The 24,053-nt window shown below is 40.2% G+C and overlaps 1 protein-coding gene across 1 annotated transcript in view; it reads right to left on the bottom strand.

The window, feature by feature from the left end:
• Positions 1-4,528: 4,528 nt before the first annotated feature.
• LOC140727020 (SH2 domain-containing protein 1A-like) overlaps positions 4,529-24,053 on the bottom strand; it is a 94,274-nt gene continuing 74,749 nt past the window's right edge. The window contains exon 4 of the mRNA XM_073044181.1: positions 4,529-5,010. Within this exon, the coding sequence (XP_072900282.1) occupies positions 4,967-5,010 (44 nt within the window). The 3' untranslated portion in view covers positions 4,529-4,966. The remainder of the gene's footprint in view (positions 5,011-24,053) is intronic.

Genomic DNA, 24,053 nt, shown 5'->3' with positions numbered 1-24,053 from the left:
TGGGTTACAGCAGCAGAAGACCACAAACATACACTTAGTGGCCTCTTTATTAAGTACCTCCTGTACATAATGAAATGGCCACTGAATGTATGCTTTCTTCTTCTTCCTGGTCAAATTCTGAACCTCCCTTAAAATGCATTATCAACATTGCTGATCAATAGAGCTGAAACAAATATATGAAGAACAAAAAAGACCTAACAAGCAAAAGAGAATGATTTCCCTTTAACAGCAGTCAGGTACAAAGATTAAACCAGTAGGATCTAGAATTACAACAATTGTAGGAGGATACAGTGAGTGTCTACATTGATTCTGATACATCAATGGATGATATCCTTTCCATCAGAAATCCAAAAAGCAGAGTTGACTATTCCAAAACATTCCCAAAGGAAATAAGAGATAGTCAAAACGGCGGAGAGGATCATCGGGGTCTCCCTCCCCACTATTTGTGACATTCACCAGGAGCTTTTGTATGCAAAGGGCTCAAAGCATTGTTGAAGATCCCTACCACCCATCCCACAATCTCTTTGACCCACTACCATCAGGAAGGGGGTACAGGAGCATCAGGACCAGGACTTCCAGACTGGGCAACAGCTTCTTTCCTCAGGCTGTGAGACTAATGAATACCCTACTACTACCAAGGTCCGGTCACTAGGACAATGAGCTGGTTACTGCTTTCTGTTTACCTTTTACCTGTCCTGTGCACTACATATACTATTTTGACTTATACTTCGTTAACATCTGTGTTAATATTTTGCTGTGCTGTGTGTGATATATGTTTTGTGGGTGCACCGTGATCTGGGGAATGTTGTTTCATTTGATTGTACATATGTACAGTTATATAACAATAAACTTGAACTTGAAAACAATTTTCAAAGCAGCACCACGGGTAGTTCAGATCCAGTGATCCTGGTTCAATTAAGACCTGTGACGCTCTCTGCACTGAGTTTACAGGTTCGTCCCATGACTGTGTGGGTTTCCTCTAGGTGCCCTGGTTACCTCCCAAATTCCGTAGACAAGGTACATTTATTCTCAAAGTATGTATACATTATACAACCTTGAGATTTGTCTCCTAACAGGCAGCTACAAAACAAAAAAAAACATTAAAAGAAAACCGTCGAACACCCAGTGTGCAGAGGGGAAAAAACACAAATCAGGCAAACAATAAACACAAGCAAATGGCGTTCTGAACTGAAGTCCACAGTTTGTCCACAGACCCTTAGTTCTGCGCAGAGCCGAGCAGCGAGATGATTCTGCTGACCCTCACCTTAGGCCCTGACACCCCACTACTTCAGTCTGGCCCGGCATCTAACTAGTCGAACAAACCTCAGGTTCAGTTGCTTCACTGCATTCAACCTTTCCGATTCAGCCTGCCACTGAAATCAATCAAACCTCGGGTCTTCCTCGCTCTCAGCGAAGGGCCCATTGCCTCACCTTGCTTTTGCCACTTCGCATTGTCTCCAAGTTCAAAGGGAGGTTACAGACTATTGCTTGCGATGGTTGTTTGCCAGAAAAATAGTGATTAACAAAGTATTTAGTTGCTTCCTTGTTTCGTGAGCCACCAGCCGGAAGTCGCTGAGATTCACCAGCGCCAGCTTACACCAAAAGATGCTGATCATGCTGATAGAGCATGAGAAAACTGGTCACTGGGAAATAAAGTGGGTGAAGGGATTGATCTGAGATCTAGCAGAAACTCATTGGGGCAAATGGCCTCATTCTATGTCATAAGAGAATATGAGATAAACGTTTGCTTCAAAACTCTGAAATTACAGGTTAAATGACTCACTGCCTGCTTATACTTTATCAAGAGATTACCTCTTTAGATATACACTCAGTGGCCACTTTATTAGGTGCACTTGTACTCCTGCTCATTCTTGCAAATATTGAATCAGCCAATCATCTGGCAGAGACCCAATGCATAAAAGCATGCAGACATGGCCAAGAGGTTCAGTTGTTGTTCAAATCAAACATCAGGATAGGGAAGAAGTGTGATTTAAGTGACCTTGACTGGGGAATGATTGTTGGTGCCAGACAGGGAGGCTTGAGTATCTCAGAAACTGCTGATCTCCTGGGATTTTCATGAACAACAGAGTTTACAGAGAATGGTGCAAGAAACAAAATAACATCCAGTGCACGGCAGTTCTGTGGGCGAAAACGCTTTGTTAATGAGAAAGTTGTAGGAGAATGGCCAGTCTGCTTTAAGCTAATAGGAAGGCGACATTAACTCAAATAACTACACATTACAACAGTGGTGTGCAGAAGAGCATCTCTGAATGCACAACATGTCAGACCTTGAAGTGGATGGGCTACAGCAGAAGAAGACCACAAACATACAGTCATTGGCTACTTTATAGGAGATACCTGATAAAGTGACCATGAAGATTAAGTAGAGCAAGGGATTGATCTTAGAACTAGCAGAAACACATTGGACCACCTTTGTCATAAGAGAATAGGAGATAAATGTTTGCTTCAAAGTTCTGAAATTGCAGGTTATATGACTCACTGCCTACTTGGACTTTATTAAGAGATGATTGCTTCAGAAATGCAGTATGACATGGTGTAGTTCTTACTGTTTGAGGCAAGATCACATTGTCAGCAATTGCATGCTTTCAAACTCTCCCAATTTTGTTAGTGGGTGATAAACTGCAATAATAAATGAATATTTCCCTGTACTTGTGTCCAGTGGAGGAATATGAATCTCAAAGCAATAATCTCTGCATTTCACAATCATTCATTGTCCAAGACACATTTACAGGATTTCCTGAGTGATAATCTACTGCCTAAGTCCAAGTGTTAAACATAAGGAAGTCTGAAAGCTAAGCACTAGGCCTAAATAGATCATCATCCCTGCTTAATCTATTAGGATACTAAAAAAAACATGCACACAATCAAATCAGTGCTGATTAAATCAACATGAGAGAACAAGTGGGCATGTGAAAGTATTTTGGTCCAAAGTTTATTGTGTTTTCTAATGTGATAAACCATGAAAGGTTTGGCCAGCAAATTGCAGCACATCACATTAACCATAATTGATCCATTTACCACTGGGTTAACTTCTCTTTTCCTTTTGAATAAAGTTAGCAAGCCTCTTCTCAAACTAATCAAACTCAGTTCCTTTAACGTGCAGTGAGCTAAAGGACTTCTTTATCACAAATGTTAAGAGCATTGTCTGCTGCCTCTTCCCTTCACCCCAGGCCATTAGGCTGACATTTTACTGTTGTTCCTCCCACTTCCCCAACACCTGTCCTGAACTCATTCAGCACCCCTTTTCCAGGAGACTCTCCCATTCACTCAATATTATTCTCACTACATACCTTTCATTTGACTTCATTGCTGTACAAAGCTCAAAGTTCAAGGTAAACTTATTATCAAAGTATATGTATGTCACTGTATACAGCTCTGAGATTCATTTTTTGAAGGCATACTCAATAAATTCAATAACCACAATGTAAAACTGCACCAACAGGGTTGACAATCAATGTGTAAAAGGCAACAAACTGTGCAAATACAAAAAGACAGAAAATAAGTAATAATAATAATAAGCAATACATATTAAGAACAAGAGAGAAGAGTCCTTGAAAGTGAGTCCATAGTTTGTAGAAACAGTTCAGTGATGGGGCCAGTGAAGTTATCCCCTCTGGTTCAGGAGCCTGATGGTTGAGGGGTAATAACTGTTCCTGAACCTGGTGGTGTGAGTCCTGCGGCTCCTGTACCCTCCTGATTGTAGCAACGAGAAGAGAGCATGACCTGGATAGTGGGGGTCTCTGAAATGGATGCTGTTTTCCTACTACAGAGCTCTGTGTATTTATGCTCAATGGTGGGGAGGACTTTACCCATGAGGGACTGGGCTAGTATCCACTACTTTTTGTAGGATTCTCCCCTGAGTTAACTGAAGTTGCTGTGTAACATCATTGTTAAATATTATTGTAGAACACTGTCCATTTTCCCTTAAAAAACAATTACTAGTTTGTACCATGTGCAGATCTTCCGTGCATATGTCGAGGCTGAGGTGAGTAAATAAAGTCACAGTCTTGTCTCCATTTTGCTGAGTAGCAGTGTGGATTTCTGATCACTAAATTGCCTAACTTTAAAGTGACTTCCACAGACAGTGTTCCACTCTCCTTCAAAATTATCATCGTCACTGTTTGATTTGAAAATTCCCTCTGCCCTTGCAAACAATTACCCCTTCTGTTCAGGTCAACAGCCAAAGCCCTGAGTCTGGGAGTTCACTGGGGTAGTTGGAGGCATGGTGTTTGCAAGTCAGTGAGTCTGGAGGCCCGGAGTTGGCCTATCACTGAGCTGGAGGACTGTCTGCAAGGTGTGATTACATTTTTGTAATGTGTGAATACTGAGGCAGGAATGGACTTCCTTTGTTTTAGACACGTTATTTGTTATTTTGAGAAGGGTCACTTTAGTAGTGTGGTGGGACCAAAACCTGGTTGACGAGGATCAGACACCGAGTTCCATAAAATATTTGACTACAAATATTTAAGCCTTATTTAAATTATGATTACCCCAATAAAAAAACCAATAAAATTCAATACTTTATTAAAATCCTACTCAAAGACAAAATTTTTATTCCAGATACTATCTGAAAAATAGAACATGCAGTATAGTTTTGACTATTCAGTGTAGCCAGAACCAGCCGGACCTCCTGAACCAATTGGACGGCTCTTTGAAAAAGCCAATACAGCACATTAGGCCAAATGATCTCCTTCTAAGAAGCATCTATTTGAGAATAGAACAGGCAAGAAGAGACTTTAGTAAATAATTTTACATTAGTGAATTCTACAACTTGAAAAGATGAACATATCTTATTTACAGAAAATTGATTTCCACATTTTTAGACATGTAGAACATTTAAACGAATAACTAAGGTGGAAATACAGCATTGAACAGGATACTATATTTTCATCCAAGATAATCCTCCATCATACTCTGGGGACTCTTCGGTTATACTCTGGCTGTATCATACGCCAAGCATTTCCATGTACTTCCGTTCTTCCTGAAAATCTACAAGAAAAGGAAAGTATTAAAATAACATAATGCAAGGGTTTAACGATTTTAACATGACTTTTTTTTTGATTGATGGGGAGAAAGTGTTTCCACTAGTAGAAATCAGTAACCTGAGAACTTAGGTTTAAGTTAATTGCCAAAATAAAAACCAGAGCTGAGATACAGCATGGAGATTTTTTATTTGTTATATAACAGTGAGAATCATAAAGCACAACTGCACAGAAACAGGCCCTTTGGCCCATTCAGTCCATGCTGAAATATTATTCTGCCTTGTGCCATTGATCCACACCTGGACTGTAGCCCTCCATATACTTTGCATATATGTACTTATCCAAAGTTCGCTTGTGTTGCAGTCAAACATGAATCCACCACTTCCACTGACAGCTTGATCAACATGCACTCCACCCTCCAAGTGAAGAAGCTCCCCTTCAAGTTCTTCTTATATATTTCACCATTCAGCCTTAAGCCATGACCTGTAGTAGTAGTCTCACCCAAACTCAGTGGGAAAATATCTGCTTGCATTTACCCTATCTATACCCCTCATAATTTTGTATACAGTGTTGGTGCATGGCCAACTGGTTAAGGCGTTCGTCTAGTTTTCTGAAGGTTGCTAGTTTGAGCTGAGTCTTGCGTGTTGTGTCCTTGAGCAAGGCACTTAACCACACACTGCTCTGCGATGACTCCAGTGCCAAGCTGTATGGGTCCTAATGCCCTTCCCTTGGACAACATTGGTGCGTGGAGAGGGGAGACTTGAAGCTTGGGCAACTGCCGGTCTTCCATTAAAAAAAACCTTGTCCAGGTTTGCGCCCTGGAAACTTTCCAAAGTGCAAATCCATGGTCTATTGAGACTAATGGAGGCCTACACATACAATTCTGTATACCCCTATCAAATCTCCTATGGCTCAGGGAATAAACTTTTTAACGCAGGTCCTCAAGTCCCGGTAACATCGTTGTACATTTTTTCTGTATCCCTTCAATCTTATTTACATTTTTCCTGAAGGTAGGAGACCAGGATTCCACACATTACTCCAAATGTGGCCTCACCAACATTTTATATAACTTCAACATAACATGCCAGCTCTTACACTCAATTATCTGATGTATGAAGGCTAATGTGCCAAAAGCTCTCTTGTTTGGAATTGTCTTAGGAACTGAACCTTCAATTGAAAAGGGGAAAGATGCAGAGCTCTGGAGAAAGAGCTGGAGCATGGGGTAAATTGTATCACACTCTTAAGGTGAAAAGTCAAGTGGGCTTTTAGTGCGCTAGAGAAGATCACAACCACGAGTCTACTATTCACACTTCTGAATTTAAAAGCCATTCCTCAGAATCAGGCCTGAAACTTGTTAACCTTGCACCAGCAGTACAATGCAATATGTGATAATATAGAGAAAAAAACCTGTGAGACACTGTGTATAAATTAAATTAGCGCAAAAACAAGTAAAAAATAGTAGGTAGTGCTCTTGGATACAATGTCCAATCAGAAATTGGATGGCAGAGGGGTAGAAGCTGTTCCTGAATCATTGAGTATGTGCCTTCAGGCTTCTGTACCTCTTTCCTGAAGGTAACAATCAGAAGAGGGCTTGTCCTGGGCACTGGGGGTTTACACTGTAGCAATCCTGAGGTCACAACCCTCGAGGTCCCATTCTTTAATTTAGCACCTAATTCCCTGAACTCACTTTGCAGGACTTCATTATCCCTCCTACCCCATGTCATCGGTCCTGATGTGGACCACGGCCTCTGGCTGCTCGCCCTTCCACTTTAGAATGCGGTTTTTGCGATCCGAGATGTCCCTGACCCTATCGCCTGTGAGGCAACAAAACATCTGGCAATCTCATTCTGATCCGCAGAACCTCCTTTCTGTTCCCCTAACCAATTAATCCTCTATCCCTACTGCTCGCCTCTCCACCCCCCTCCTTTCTGAGCCACAGAGCCAGACTCAGTACCAGAAACTTGACCACTCTGGCCTTCCTCTGCTAGGTCATCCCCTCAACAGTATCCAAAGAAGTATACCTGTTGTTGAGGGGAACAGCAACAAGGGTACTCTGCACTGGCTGCCCATCCCCTTTCCTCCTCCTGATGGTCACCCAGTTACCCGTGTCCTGCACCTTGGGTGTAACTGCCTCCCTATAAATCCTTTCTATCACCCCCTCAGCCTCCCGAATGATCCAGAGTTCATCCAGTTCCAGCTCCAACTTCTTAATACAGTCTGTGAGAAGCTGCTGCTGGATGCACTTCTTGCAGCTGTAGTGGTCAGGGACACTGGAGGTCTCCTTGCCTTCCCACATCCTACAAGATGAGCATTCCGGTATCCTGTCTGGAACCCCCATTGCTCTAAGTGTGCAATAAGAAAGAAAGAATAAATAATGAAAAAAAATCTACGTATGGCCTCCGGCTCTCCCCACAGAAGACTCACCACAGCCTCAACTCCCCATTCCGACACTGGCTCACTCACACAATGGCCGCTCCCACAATGGCTTCTGCACTTAAACTAAATTATTTTTATTGGGCCTTCCAGGTGCCTAATTATGCACAATCGAATGTCTCCACAGAAACTGTGGTGTGCAAATTGTATTGACTATCCATGCACACTTCTTTTAAACTCCTAACATGTTAGGTATGTGTCTGCAGGCTCCTGTATCTCCTACTTGAATGTAGCAATGAGTAGAGGACATGTCCTGGGTGATGGGCATCCTTAATGATGGATGCTGCCTTTTGAAGATGTCCTCGACATTGGGGAAGCTAGCACCCATGATGGAGATGGCTGAGTCTGCAACCCTGTGCAGCTTTTTCCTATCCTGTGTAGTGGCCCATCCATACCAGACAGTGTTGCAACCAGCCAGAATGCTCTGCATGGTACATGTGTAGAAATTTACGAGAGTCATTCATGACCTACCAAGTCTCCTCAAACTCCTAATGAAATATAATCACAATATTTTGGGTCCAAGCTAGATTTTCAGAGATGTTGACACCCAAAATTTTCCACTGCTGATCCCTCGATGAGGACTGATGTGTGTTTCCTCAAATTCCCCTTCCTGAAGTCCACAATCTGTTCCTTAGAATTACTGACATTGAATGCAATGTTGTTCTTGTTATACCACTCAACCAGCCAATCAATCTCACTCCTGTCCTTTGAATGTTTTTACAAATGGCAAATACATTTCAGAGCTAGCTGTACAGGAAGCAAGGTGTGAAGACATAGAAGGTTCAGTTAATGATAAACTCAGCAAATTCTTTAAGTTTTATTTCTTCCTTTGCTGGGTTTTATTTCCTAGAATGAAATTGAAATAAGAGCTTTGTTCAGGAAAGTTTAACGTTAATGCACTTAAGATGAAAATCACACCCATTGCCTTTGACTGGGAATCTAACAAAGTGTCCAGTGAACACACACAAAATGCTGGAGGAAATCAGCAGGCCAGGCAACATCTGTGGAAGAGAGTAAACAGTCAACAATTCAGGCCGAGACCCTTGTCCAATGAAGTTAATTTGCTGCTTTGAGAGTGGGAATTGTTGAAAAACCACCTAAAGAACAGAAAGATTCATTAAAGACCAATTCAGTAAGACCAAAGAATTGATTGTGGACTTCAGAAAGAGTAAAATGAGGGAAAATACACCAGTCTTCATCAAGGTATCAGAAGTGGAAAGGGTGAGCAATTTCAAGTTCCTGAGTGCAAACATCTCTGAGGATCTATCCTAAGCCCAACGTATTGATACAGTTACAAAAAAGGCACAACAGTGGCTATCCATCATTTGGAGTTTGAGGAGATTTGGTATGTCACAAAAGACACTCTCAAATTTCTGCAGATGTACCATGGAATGCATTCTAACCGTCTGGTATGGGGGTGGGGGGCACTGCATGGGATCAAAATAAACCGCAGAAAGTTGTAAGCTCAGTCAACTCCATCGTGGGCACTAGTCTCCCCAGCATGCAGGACATCTTCAATGAATGATGCCTCAAAAAGACGGCATCCATCATTAAGAAACCCCATCACTCAAGACATGCCCTCTTCTCATTGCTACCATCGGGTAGGAGATACAGGAGCCAGAAGGCACATACTAAATGATTCAGGAATAGCTTTCTCCCCTCTGCCATCAGATTTCCACTAGCCATTGAACTCATGAACACTACCTCACTTTTTTCTCTTTTCACACTACTTACTTAACATTTCTAATATATTTTTACTGCAATTTACAGTTTATATTATTATGTACTGTTGTGTACTGCTGCCACATAGCAACAAATTTCATGACATATGCCAGAGATATTAAACCTGATTCTGATTCTGCATGGTCTGTTTGCATTTCACCACATCCATTAGGATCCTTACTGAACACAAGGTTCGTTCCTGTGAAATGTTCTTTTTTCTCAGTGCTTTCTTCCAGCAATGTCGTGTTCTGCTGCTGTTAAAGAATATACTTCTGCTCGCTGTCACTTATCGAGAGTTGGTAGTTAAAATCAAAGTAAGATTGATTATCTATTCACGTATGTATATATTACCATATACTACCTTGAGACTCATTTTCTTGCAGACATTTGCAGGAAAATAAAGACAATAGAATTCAAGAAAAACTATACATAACTAAAGACTGACAACAACCCATGAGCAAAGAAGACAAATTGTGCAAATAAAAAAGGGAATATAAGTTGTAAAGAGTTCTTGAAAGTGAGTCATTTCAGGGTTGTGGTAAGTAAAGTTATCTACACTAGTTTAGGAACTGATTTTGATGTTTGCAGGATAATTACTGTTCCTGAACCTGTAATGGTTTGTTGTGAAAGCGTAGATATCATTGTGTAAGTGAAGATTCCACTATCATTTTCTGAATGTGCCATCTAGGGAGACCAGAAACAAGACTACTTCCCCATTCATTTCTAAGTCACCCTCTATTGTGTCTCACAACATTGAAAACTGAGTTGAAGAAGGTTTTTGGTACACTGCAACAAACACAAACTGCTGGAGGAATTCAACAGGTCAAGCAGGGTCTTTGGAAATGAACAGTTGACATTTTGGGCAGAGTCTCTTCTTCGAGACTGGAAAGGAAGGGGAAAGCAGCATCCATCATCAAGGACTCCCACCATCCAGGCCATGTTCTCTTCTCACTGCTATCATTGAGAAGGAGGTACTGAAGCCTTAGGTCCCACACCACCAGGTTCAGAACGCTCAATGATCAGGCTCCTTATTGAGTATGGATAACTTCACTCATCTCAACACTGAACTGATTCCACAACCCATGGACTCACTTTCAAGGACTCTTCATCTCATATCTTCATTCTTTCTTTCCTTCTTGTTTTCTTTTTTTCTTTATTTTTGTATTTGCACAGATTGCCTTCTATTGTACATTGGTTGTTTATCGGTTTTTATTTATGTGTGTCTTTCATTGATTCTATTATATTTCTTTGTCTACCATGAATGCCTGAAAAAAAAAGAATTTCAGGGTAGTATATGGTGACATATATGTACTTGTATAAAAATTTTACTTTAAACTTTGACGTACTTGGAGAATCATCCATTGGAGCTATATTTGTGGAATTCAGAAATAAGAAGGGGGTGATCACTCTGATGGAATTGTATTTTACCCCCCCCCCCCCCCACAATAGTCTACAGGAATTACAGGAGCAAATATATAGGGAGATTACAGGCAGCTGTAAGAACAATAGGGCTGTAATAGTAGTTGACTTCAATTTCCTCATCTTGACTGTGTCTGCCTTAGTGCACAAAGCATGTCAATATTCATTTTTATAATGAATTATATCAGTATGGGAGCTCCCAGCAAAGCTGTGATCCAAGTGTTATTTCCATCTTCTAACCACCTTTTCTACATATAATGTTTTTCCAATATTGCCTCTTATAAGAAAGGATAATATTCCTTGCAGAAAAGAAAACTGAAAATGCACAGCAGGTCTAACAAAGAGGCAATTGGGCAAAAGTGGTTCACAGCTTGTCTAAAAGTTCCTTCAACAGAGATAAGCATCATTACTGAGTCCAATATTGACTGCTCATCTTTAATGATATTGTAGAGGTGGTGACAGCTGTGTTTCGAACTGCTGGTGACTATTTGTGGAAGTATTTCCTCAGTATGATCTTGTTACAAGATTCCAGCAACTAAGATAGAATATTGTCCCAGAGTAGTACAGCAATACTGTATCTTCTCACTTTAAGCCTATGCCTTCTAGTTTATAGTACCCTTTCCCTGAGAAAAATACTGTATGCATTCACCTATCTAGGTTTCACATGATTTTATATATAAAGTCTTTATCTGCTCAACTTCTCCCTACAACTCGGGCCCTTAAGTCCTAAATCTGTTTTGCATTCTTTCCAGTTAAATGACTCTTTTCTATAGCAGGCTGGACAAACTGCATACAAAATTCCCAAATGCTTTCTCACCAGCATCTTGTACAATTCAATATACTGTCGCAACTCCTAAACTCAAGGCCATGACTGATGTGCTGCTGTGCCTTCTGTGTAATGGCAGAAGGTATATTCTCCCTAACGCTGCCTAATGAAAAACACAACTCCCCTTCTCTCTAAGCCCATCCCTATCATACCTGTACTTAGTACTGATTCTCTATTAGTAACTAATAAAGCGAGATTTAAAATTTTTTAGCTTTGTTTTTGGAACCCCTCTAAACTGGCCCTCCTTATCTCTATAATATCTTCCAACCCATAATGCTTCGATAATGCTCGTGATCAACTCTGAACTTGTAAGAGGCAATATTGGAAAAACTACATGTAGAAAGAGGGTTGGAAGATGATAGTAACTCAGATACAAGCTCTCCATTACTGGGAGTTCTCATACTGATATAATTCATAATAAAACATGAAAATCGATGATAGAAAAATTAAATTTATCTGCCCAACGCTGGCTGGTGTGCAGTGTAGGCATCCTAACAAAAACAAATAAAATATAATCTGATTGATCCTCTGAACAAAAACATGCAATTTGTAAGTTACCGGGCAATTATAAACAAAAAAAAAGGCAAGCAAACAACACAACTGCAAAATGTCTTGATATGTGAACTTAAAATTGAGGCCCAATTGAATTTATTTTATTTCTTTTTAGGAGCCAGGGCTTGAATCTTGGAGTAATAAAGACAACAACTTCTGAGCTAAATTAACCAGATGCGTTAGTAACTGTTGATAAGGTTTAAGGAATAAACTGAAGGACTTTTTTCTGGACAAGCCCAATCAATCAGAGAATCAGTCTGCACTTGTCTGACAAAGGCACATGGATTTCTGAACGATCTCAAGGAGCATTTGCACATTATAGAAGGGAAAGTACTTGCAGGTAAAATCACTTCAATCCAACAAACTAGTGAACTGAAGATGTGTAGTTCATTCATAAATCGTGTTTTTTCTTTTTATTTATTTATCTATCTATCTATTTAGAGATACAGCATGGTAACAGGTCTCTCTGGCCCATTGAGCCAATGCCTCCCTTTTACACACATGTAACCAAATAACTTTTGGAATATGGGAGGAAACCAGAGCTTCTGGAGGAGAATGGGGAGAATGTACAAACTCCTTAGAGACAGTGGCAACAATTGAACTCAGGTCACTTTTGGTGAATAGTGTTACGCTAACCGCTACGATACCAGGTTTGCTGCATAGCCTGGGATTTATTGTCCATTCTTTATCACCTTTGAGAAAGTGTATTCTTCTAACAAGATAACAAAATAATCTAAGAACATTATAAAATGTTGCTTCAATTGGAGAACTTCCATCACTTTTTTCGAAAACTATAGTGTTGAATCCCATGCCAGGGGTTTCAGCTCGTTATCACATGTGTCAGAAACTTTCTGGTGGAGTCTGGTAAAGAGATAATGGCAGAGAATTTCCACGTATCCTGGCCCATGTTCCTCCCATTCAACGTAGATAATCTGCTCATGCATCTTCTTTCCAAATTTTGTATACAAAATTATGAGGGGTATAGATAGGGTTAATGCAAGCAGGGTTTCAGGGTTTTTCCACTGAGGTTTAGTGAGACGAGAGCTAGAGGTCATAGGTTAAGGCTGAAAGGTGAAATATTTAAGGGACACCTGAGGGAGAACTTCTTAACTCAGAGTGTGGTGAGAGTGTGGAACAAGCTGCCAGCAGAAGTGGCGGGTGTGGGTCGATTGCAACATGTAAGTGAAGGTTGGATAAGTACATGGATGGGACGGATATGGAGGGCAATGATCCAGGGCTATGAGTAGACAAAATAATAGTTTGGCATGGACTCAATGGGCTAAATGGCCTGTTTTTGTACTGTAGTGCTCTTTGAATCTATGACTCTATTTGCGTACTCCACATTAGGAATGATCACCTGCTGGATTACTAGTTACTCTGCTCTCAGCGTAGCCAGGTTTCAATATAACATGACTAGGACCAAAACCTAATGATGGCAAATTGTTAACTGCAGTAAATTACAAATACATTTTTTGCTGCATCTAGTAGACAGGTGGAATTTCTTTTAAGAAAGAATGGTAAAGTTAGAAAATTAGACATCAGAGAATGGGTCTGAATAATGAGAACTTTGGATAAGGAGGGAAAGGATTGAAAGGAATGGTGAGAGGTTAATCAAAGAGAGGGAAATCCCAAACACTTTGATGCTCAAGTCTGCACTCTGATCCAACAGTCCAGTAAAAGCCATTAACTAAGATGTACATTTATTTCAACAATCAAATGCAACATTATACATTGTATATTTGGCTCTTAGAAAATAGAACAGCACAACACAGTATAGGCCATTCAGTCCACTTTGTTATGCTGATCTTTACCCCTTCTCTAAGATCAATCTAATTTTTCCCTCTATATAGCCCTACATTTTACTATTGTCTATGTACTATCTAAGAGTTACTTAAATGTCCCTAATTATCTGCCTCTACCACCACCATTGGCAGCACATTCCACACATCTTATCTCTTATCCCCCCACTAAGCTTTCCTCCAATCGCCTTTAAATTATGCCTCCTCATATTAGTCATTTCTGCCCTGGAAAAAAGTCTCTGGTAGTCCACTCGATCTATGCCTCTTATCATCTTGCACACCTTTATCAAGTCACTTCTCTTTCATCCTCCTTTGCTCCAAAGAGTAAAGTTCCAATTCGTTTAACCTATCTTCATAAGATAGATAGATAGATAGATACTTTATTCATCCCCATGGGGAAATTCAACTTTTTTTTCCAATGTCCCATACACTTGTTGTAGCAAAACTAATTACATACAATACTTAACTCAGTAAAAAATATGATATGCATCTAAATCACTATCTCAAAAAGCATTAATAATAGCTTTTAAAAAGTTCTTAAGTCCTGGCGGTAGAATTGTAAAGCCTAATGGCATTGGGGAGTATTGACCTCTTCATCCTGTCTGAGGAGCATTGCATCGATAGTAACCTGTCGCTGAAACTGCTTCTCTGTCTCTGGATGGTGCTATGTAGAGGATGTTCAGAGTTATCCATAATTGACCGTAGCCTACTCAGCGCCCTTCGCTCAGCTACCGATGTTAAACTCTCCAGTACTTTGCCCACGACAGAGCCCGCCTTCCTTACCAGCTTATTAAGACGTGAGGCGTCCCTCTTCTTAATGCTTCCTCCCCAACACGCCACCACAAAGAAGAGGGCGCTCTCCACAACTGACCTATAGAACATCTTCAGCATCTCACTACAGACATTGAATGACGCCAACCTTCTTAGGAAGTACAGTCGACTCTGTGCCTTCCTGCACAAGGCATCTGTGTTGGCAGTCCAGTCTAGCTTCTCGTCTAACTGTACTCCCAGATACTTGTAGGTCTTAACCTGCTCCACACATTCTCCATTAATGATCACTGGCTCCATATGAGGCCTAGATCTCCTAAAGTCCACCACCATCTCCTTGGTCTTGGTGATATTGAGACGCAGGTAGTTTGAGTTGCACCATATCAAAGTCCTGTATCAGTTTCCTATACTCCTCCTCCTGTTCATTCCTGACACACCCCACTATGGCCGTGTCATCAGCGAACTTCTGCACATGGCAGGACTCCGAGTTATATTGGAAGTCTGATGTGTACAGGGTGAACAGGACCGGAGAGAGTACGGTTCCCTGCGGCGCCCCTGTGCTGCTGACCACCGTGTCAGACCTACAGTCTCCCAACCGCACATACTGAGGTCTATCTGTCAAGTAGTACACTATCCAATCCACCATGTGAGAGGATGCTTTCTAATTCAGGCAGCATCCTAGTAAAACTTCTCTGCACCTTCCACATCCTTCCGATAATTCCAAAATTGAACTCAATATTTCATGGTTTTATAGAGCTGCAACATTACCTCGAGACTGGTGAACTTAATCCTCTAACTAGTGAAGACAACTTTGAAGACTGACTTACTAATACGGTGCCAAAACTGAGAAAGTATCTTTGTTGCTTTGGAGGGGCAAGTGAAAGGGGTACAATTTATACACAAACACATAAATTGTTAATGTGATTAATTGATTTCTAATTATATTGGCCCAGGAGGAGGATATTCAGCCTATCAGGTCCTTTATGGCTCCTGGAAGCAACCCTATTAGTCTCACTCCTTCTTCGTATTTCCTTGCTGGATTGCAACTTAGTCCTTCCCACAAATATCCATCAACTCTCCTTTCATTCTCTTATTGCCATTAGTTTACACGAGAGCTATCTAACAATCAACCTACCAACTGGTTTCTGAGATGCCGCGGGAAACTGAAGCACTGGGAGGAAGACCTCCATATTCATGGAGAGATTGTACCCGAGATCAGGATCAAATCCAGGACCCTGGAGCTGTGCTGCTGATATTGGAGGGAGAGGGGACTGTATTCCTTTGTACTTAAGGAAGAAAGGAATAGGAATGAGTGAGGTACTGATGGTGGAGATGTGTGAGAAGCGTTAGACACTGGCACAGGCCAGCAAACAGGATGTCTGGGTCAGTGTAAGACATTCCATGTGATCCTCTACCACAAAGTTCTTTCATGGAAAACTGTCCCTTATGTCAGTTCACTGTTTGTGATTGAGCGAAAGAAAAAAGAGAAAAAAAGGAAGATTACCTTATGTTATGAACATTTAATCAGAATCAAGTGTAATATCACGACATATTTTGTCAAATTTGCTCTTTTGTAGCAGCAGTACAATGCAAAACATAAAAATACTATCGATTACATAAGAAATATATATATATTTAAACAATTAAATTAGAGTGCAAAAAGAGAGCAAAAATAATGAGGTCATCATGCTCCTGGGTTGATTCATTGTGTATTCAGAAATCTGATAGCAGAGGAGAAGAAGCGGCTTTGAAAATATTGAGTGTGTGTCTTCAGGCTCCTGTACCTCCTCTCTGAGAGCATGTTCTGGTGTTGGGGATCATTAATGATGGAAGTCATCTTTCAGAGCCATCTCGTTTTGATGACATCCTTGATGGAGGCAATGCTAGTGCCCATGATGGCGTTGGCTGAGTTTGCAACTGTCTGCCACTTTCTTCCACACCTGTACAGTGACCCCACCATACCAGACGGTGATGCAGCCAGTGAGAATGTTCTCTATGGCACATCTGTAGAAATTTGTTAGAGACATCAAATCTCCTCAAACTCCTAATGAAATATAGCCACTGATGTGCCTTCTTTGTAATTGCATCAATATTAAAGTACAATCTGCCACAAAATCTTTTATATTTGCATGAGAGGGCAGTTTCAATGTCAATTAAACAGTTCCTCCTAAAATCAGCACATCCATCACTGAGTGGGTACTCAAGTTTTTGGAGTAGTTCCCAGCTAAATCTACTGGCTTTGGAAGCCGAAGCAACGTGATGCATGAAGGCGAGAAAGGAAACCAGCTTCTTACTGGAAATTAGTGCTGTTTTGAGAAGGCTACTGTTTTTAATTTCAGATCATGAGATAAGACAATTGCACACAAGTTATCTTGGTGGTTATACAGCATACGTTGATTCACATATATCATTCTTGGAATGAGGGAGCAATACTATGAAGGGAGATTGATTCGGACAGGCCTACACTTACTGAAGTTTCCAAAGATTCAAAGTACATTTATTATCAAAGTATGTATGCAATATACAATGCTGAGATTCATCTTCCCAAAGACAGCCACAAAACAAAGAAACTCCAGGGAACCTGTTCAAAGAAAAACATCAAACACCCGTCGCATTAAAATTGAACAAAAAGAACGAATAGCAAAACATGAGCGAAAAACACAGAATATAAAGCATCAAACCACAAAGTCATTGAAACAGTCCAAGAATGTCATTTTAGTTCAGTTCAATTTAGTGCAATGTCCTTCGTTGACTGCAGGCTGTAGAGCCAGCCTGCCACAATCAAAATTGCAATTAAAAACAAGAAGTAAGCAGAAGCCAGAAGCACATCATAACATGATCTACAGAGGCCAATCCACAAACCGTGTTGAATAAAATCTGGCACCATCCTTCGGCAGTATCAGCTGAGAGAGAGAGAGCAGTCATATGCAAGTAGCTTCCACTGGCAGCAGTGAACAAGAGGGAGAGAGACCCATTTTATAAGAATGAGAGGTTGTGTTATTGAAACATAGACCTTATTAGGAAGATTAACAGAATAAACAAAGAGAGGGTGGTTCCCTCAGAGTGAAGAATCTCTAGAACACCTTGTAATCTCAGTTAACCCTCTTCACTGTCCACCACACCTCTAATTTTGGTATCCACCATAATTTTACAAATCATGTTAGCAACACTGTAATACAAATAATCCCGTGGTATGATAAGAATAGACACTTGACTTCACAATCTGCATCATTATGGTCTTGCACCTCACTGCCTGCACTGCACTTTCTCTGTATTTGTAATATTCTATCTAGTATTCTGCTATTGTTTTGCCTTGTATTAGCGCAATGCACTGATGTGATGAAATGATTTGTAAGAATATCACATAAAACAAAGCTTTTTTTCACTGCAAAACTAAATCAAATTACCAACTTGCCAAATTAATAATATAAGATGACAAACAGTGGATCCAGCACTGATCCATGAGGCACACCACTGGTCATAGGTCTCCAATCCACAAACACCAACTGCTCTCTTCTACATAAGAGTTTAAGAATAGGGGTAGGAGTAGGCCATCTGGCCCATCAGCCCTTTACCCTAACCCATTCAGTAAGATCGTGCCTTGGACTTACCTGCATTTTCACCTTAGTCCTTCATTCCCCTGCTATGCATAAATCTATCTAACTGTGCCTTAAATATATTTATTAACATATCTATCAGGTCAATTCTGTATCCAGTTGCCTAGCTCACTCTGTATTCCATGTAACCTAACTTTGCAGACAAGCCTATCAGCTGGGATCTTGTCAAAAACTTTACTAAAGCCCCTGTAGACCACATCTACTGCCCTGCAATGATCAGTCCTCAAGGTTGTGAGTTTTTTCATGTTCTCTACTTCCATATGTTATAGACGCTTAGCCTTTATACTGAAACCTGAAAGTAATAAATCTTTGGACACAAGGCGATGAGGGGTCACTGATATATTGATATTGAGTGGTAGAGCTGTGCCTAGGAGCCAGATGGCTTAATCCACGTTCTGTTTTATGTCCTTGTATGTCAAAGGAATAAGAATGGTTTTCCAACAAAATAATTGGTGATAACTGTTGGCAAATGGATTGCAAAAAAAAATGTACCTTCTAAAATTGAATGAAAGTTGATTTCTTTCAAACTGAAGCTATTGCATGGAGCATTGAGAAATTATTTTTTTTTTAAGTTTATAAATTAAGAGCAACTGCAAGTGCAAAAGCATAGGGTTAGCCTAGAGGCTTCACACAAGCAAGGAATTGCATTTCACCTTGGTGTATATGGTAATAAACTCATTGATCTAAATTAACCTAAGGAAACTACAAAGGTGATTTAACAGGACATATTCAGTCTGCAAGGGCATTGCAAACATGCAGGGATGCTAAGAATTGAACCAATAAAGTGACTAAGAATAGCAGTAAACGAATCAAGCAACACTACTATAAGCTGAATGGCCATGCTGAAAACAAAATTGTAGCAGTGACCCCAGCTAACGAACCACAACAAGGAAAGTACCAATCTCGGATAGAATAGAGGCAACATAGGAGGATAATAGCAACCAACCAATTCCAGAGAAGATACTATAAGCCTCAAGGAGGATACTTTCTGTCTCAAAAAGATACTTCCTGTTGAGGAGAATGCGAATGTTGTTGTTGTTGTAGTTCCTTTTCGTGCCATGTAGCGCATAGGGCAGCAACCTTGCCATTTCTTCAGTATTTTGTCTGTTTTTTTATGAGGCTGAGATGCCAGCTCGATGCTCAACCTAGCACATGTACAGAAATGGCCGGATTCAAACTTGGAACCACTCACTTCAAAGTCTGGTGCAGATGCCACTACACCACCGGCCGGCTAGAATTGGGTGAAAGGGGATAAAAAAAATCATGATGGAATGGCATTTGGACTTGATGGTTCAAATGGCCGAAATCTGCTCCTTTGTCTCATGTCTGAGTTTGAGTATGACCAAACTGCAGGTGAAGATTGCTATTCAAATGGCGTAACTAGTTTGGTTTCATTTCACAGCAAGATGCTTTGGGGTTTCTCCCATGCAGCAACTTCAAGTGATTCTTTTCTCTGGTCTGTAGCTGTTCTGGTCTCCACTTCTGCACATTGTTGATCAATGAAACACAGCACCTCCTTTAAATCTTTGATAAAATCAAACGGTACTCCTTGCAGGTGGTATATAAAAGCATGTAGACTGCGCATGACTGATATAAAGGTTCACCCATAATTCTTGCAATAAACATCTCCTCATGGGGTTTATCACTACATTATTGTTGAATCAACAAGACCGTGAGTGTGCCCTCAAAGAATAGACTGCAGAGGATAAGAACATGCACTGCACAGTCTTTCCAAGGACAGGTTGGCTTTGATTAATGCCCAAACCCTTAGAATTTGCTACCAAGCAGTTTCACATATGTAAATGTTCCTTCTTGGCACTCCAAGGTTCCACTAGAAGGTACAGAAGAAAGTGGAAAAAATAAACAGCATACCACTAATAAATTACAAGTGTCAATCAAGGCTGAATCCATAGCATTAATTCAGAAGCTTGTGAATTTCCATCCTACACCTTGAAGTCTAATATCAAAGCTGGCATTATAGTGCATAACCAAAGAACAAAAAGTACCATCTTTTGGATTAAGCTGATGTTTTGTTTGCTTCCTCAGCTGGGTAAACATCCTACAACACTATTTCAAGGAAGAACTGGGGGGATTTAATCCATGGTGGTCAGGATTTCTTCATAAAAACATGATAGACAACAGATGATTTTGTTTGTTAGAGGCTAGAGTGTACATATTTGCTGTCTTCAACCCATGATGTTATGCACAACTAATTAAACTAGCCCTTAGTTCAGCCTTTCCCACCACTGAAGGCATCAACAGGAGGCCTCTATGATGGATAGTCACTGTTCAGGGCTATGGGGCCATTTTTGCCAACCTCAGCTTTCTAACATAGCAGTCTACACTTGTAGATATCGAAGAGTTGTTTTTGAGTAAGTTAACCAATATTCTTTGTTCAGCTTCATGCCATAAACAGGAGCCGGTCTTCAGTTATTTATGCAAATTGCAAGCAATAATCAGTCTGAAGTTAAAAGACAGCTTTGCAAACTAACAGCACTGTCCATAGAGCAAGGGGCAAGTAGCAGTATAAGACAGTGGGGTTATGTTAATTGGCCTGTTTCAAACCAGACAACAGTAGCTAAGTTATTTAGTTCAAAAAAGCTTGCAGCCTAGATTGATACTATCACTTAGCTCATCAAGTAGCTGATCTACTAATAGTTGGAAGGCTTGTGTGGTCAGAAAGTCAGCTTCAAGCATTAATTGTGGTATCTGGGAACTCTGCCCACTGAAGCTCTTAGACAAGCTGTGTCTAAAAAGATACAGGTTCTGAAAAAGATATCACATATCTATGAAGACTCCAAAGCGGCAGTAAAACAGTATAAATATTAGAGAGTAGTCAGGCTTGTTAGGAATGGTCAAGGAAAAGCAAGATGAAAAACAGAAAGACAAACTAACTAGGATCTATTCCTCTGCTTTCAATTTCTGCAACAGATTATTCATTTCTCTGCACTCTTTGGTATGTCTTTTTAGTTAATAGGAATTGAACCCGTGTTTTGGAAATCCTTTGTATTTTAGAAATCATTTGTAATTTGGAAATCTTTTATAAGATGGAAGCCCTCTGTGATTTTTCACTGTATTTTAAGAATTTTATCTAAATTTAAATGTGCATCCAAAAAATAAATGAACTGTTTTTAAACAACTTTGTTAACTGGAAGTATCTCCTCCTTTGTAGGGATGGAGAACCCATCACTCAAATAGTGGGCATTGGCAGCTAAGGTCAATATGGAGGATAATCAGGGAAGTGAACTAGTCTTTAAAGAGCAGGTAGCTACAGTATCACCTTTTACTGAAGGCACCCATAGCTATCTATATTGGACATGGCTTAAGATCTTCATTGGAGCTTAGAACTTCACGGGCAGCAAACCCAATACCATCACACCTCAAGAAGGTGACATCTACCACCAAGGATCCCTATCATCCAGCTCATGCTCTCTTCTCGCTCCTACCATTAGGCAGGAGGTACAGAAATCAGAAGCCCAACACCACCTCATTCAAGAACAGTTACTTTTTTGCTTCCATCTGGTTTTTGAACCAACCTGCACATCTCTAATCCTGCCTCATCTATGGAACACTATGGACAACCTCTTGCACTGCCATGTACTTGTCTCTGATGTGTGTTTCTTTTTGCAATATCCTAATAAAAGATGGTTACTATATTGATTGACCACTATAAATTGCTCCTAGAATATTGCTGAGATTCAGAATTTGGAGGAAGCTGGGGGAATTCAGAGGAAAATATAATGAGATTTGAGATTTGTGATTCTTTTTGATTAATTGCAGAACCTTTATACTCCCTCAGGCGAATGTTAACAAAAAAATACTATAACACTACTCAAGGAAGAACCTGTAATTCAGGAGATTGTGGGTTGTTCAAGTCCCAAACTGGAGACTTGAAGACAAAGATCCATGCTGGCCTTTTGAAGGGACAAGATGCTAAACTGTGGTCCAGTGTTTCCTCCCATATAAAAAATTCCACTTCATCATTACAGATAAGCAATGTAAATTTGTTCCACACTTCCTGCCTGGTTTTGATAATCGTCATCAAAATAGGTCATCTGGTCATCATTCCTATGCTGCTTGTAACCACATTCTGCATAAAAATAAGTCTGTTTTAACCAGTTGATTGCCAGCATCCACTATATTGAGACCCAAACACTTGAGACCAAGAAATAGCCTTGATTACTTTTCATTTCATTTTCTGACCAGATTATTCTACATTTAATGCATCCCCATGTTAATTAAAGACTATTTTCCCTTGTTTCCTTCCTATGCCACATTAACATGTAGTCTGAAGGTAATAGATGTATGAGCAAGTCTTTTGTTTGTCAGTCTTTGTTTACATTTAGCTTTTTAAAAATTCTACTGTATTGCTTTATTTTCCTGTAAATGCCTGCAAGAAAATTAATCTTAAAGTAGCATTTGGTAACATATGCATACTTTGATAATAAATTGACTTTAACATAGATACTCAATGGCCACATTATTAGGTACACCTGTCTACCTGCTCATTAGTGCAAAAATCTAATCATCCAATCATGTGGTAGCAATTCAATGCTGAAAAGTCTGCTGACATGATCAAGAAGTTCAGTTGTTGTTCAGACTAAATGTCAGAATGGAGAACAAATGTGATCTAAGTGACTTTGACCGTGGTATGATTGGGTGGTTTGAGTATCTCAGAAACTGCTGATTCCTGGGATTTTCACCCAAAGCAGTCTCCAGAGTTTGCAGAGAATGGTGCGAGAAATGAAAAACAAATCTAGTTCTGTGGGGGGAAAATGCCGTGTTAATGAGAGAAGTCAGAGATGAATGGCCAGACTGGTTGAAGCTGTCAGGAACCGCAACAGTGGTGTGCAAAAGAGCATCTCTGAATGCACAACTTGTTGAAGCTTGAAGTGGATGGGTTACAGGTGCTGAAAACCACATATGTACACTCAGGAAGTACCCAATAAAGTGGCCACTGAATGTATTGTCCAGCTCTGCACATGTTCTTTTGGCTTTGATGCTTGAGGGATTTTGTTATCTCTGAAAAATGGCCCTTACTTAGTTTGAACAATCATGATGACACTGGGTGTCACAAAACATAAACCCACTTGATAGTGTGAGAGATATGCTGACAGAGACAGTATGCAGACATAGTACTGTCACCCAGGCTGAGCATGGCCCATGAAAGTCTAACTTTTGTACAGACTTTCTGGTCAAACTTGTGAACCGAGGTCACCAAGCAAACCAAGCCAAGATAAAACTGCAAACCAAGGATTAGACAATTATTTTACTAAATTCCAAGTGTTATTGGCCTTTAACAAGTAAATTTAATTGGTCAATAACACTTAAAATATGTATTATTATTATTGGTACATAACTATGCAAATGGTGAGATTCAGAAGTACATCAACTTTCTATGGGAATAATATTTGTAGACAACTAGTCATTTCTTTGTATATAAATATCATTTCTTTATTCAGACTTAAGAGCAGTGTGGTGACAGAAGCCATGTTCTGCTCCTTGTGCACAGGTAAGTAAAGTGTGATTGATAAACGACTGCAAGTTGTCAGAGTCCAGTTATTCAGCAATGGCACTACCACCACATCACACACACTTCCAGGCCCTGCCAAAATCACCAAGTCAGTAAACTTAGACTGATTTTTACAGCAGGCGATCCGTATAAGATGAATATGCACAAGCAAATCAGTTGGCAATAGGACGTGACACCCACCATACGGCCACAAAGTGTATCATCCTTTTCAATAACTATCGCTTGCAGTCCTACTGACTTACACTTCTCCACTCAAATAGATTTATCAGGAATCTATCTGCAAGAAGCTAGCAACCCTGTTAAGGGAATAACTCTAAATATTAGAAACAGCTTCCCTAGGGAGGGTTTATTGCAAAGAATTACATTTAATTTACAGGAACC

The sequence above is a fragment of the Hemitrygon akajei genome, chromosome 4 (assembly GCF_048418815.1).
Source record: "Hemitrygon akajei chromosome 4, sHemAka1.3, whole genome shotgun sequence".
Classification (NCBI taxonomy): Eukaryota; Metazoa; Chordata; class Chondrichthyes; order Myliobatiformes; family Dasyatidae; genus Hemitrygon; species Hemitrygon akajei.
This window is presented reverse-complemented; position numbering and strand designations above follow the sequence as displayed.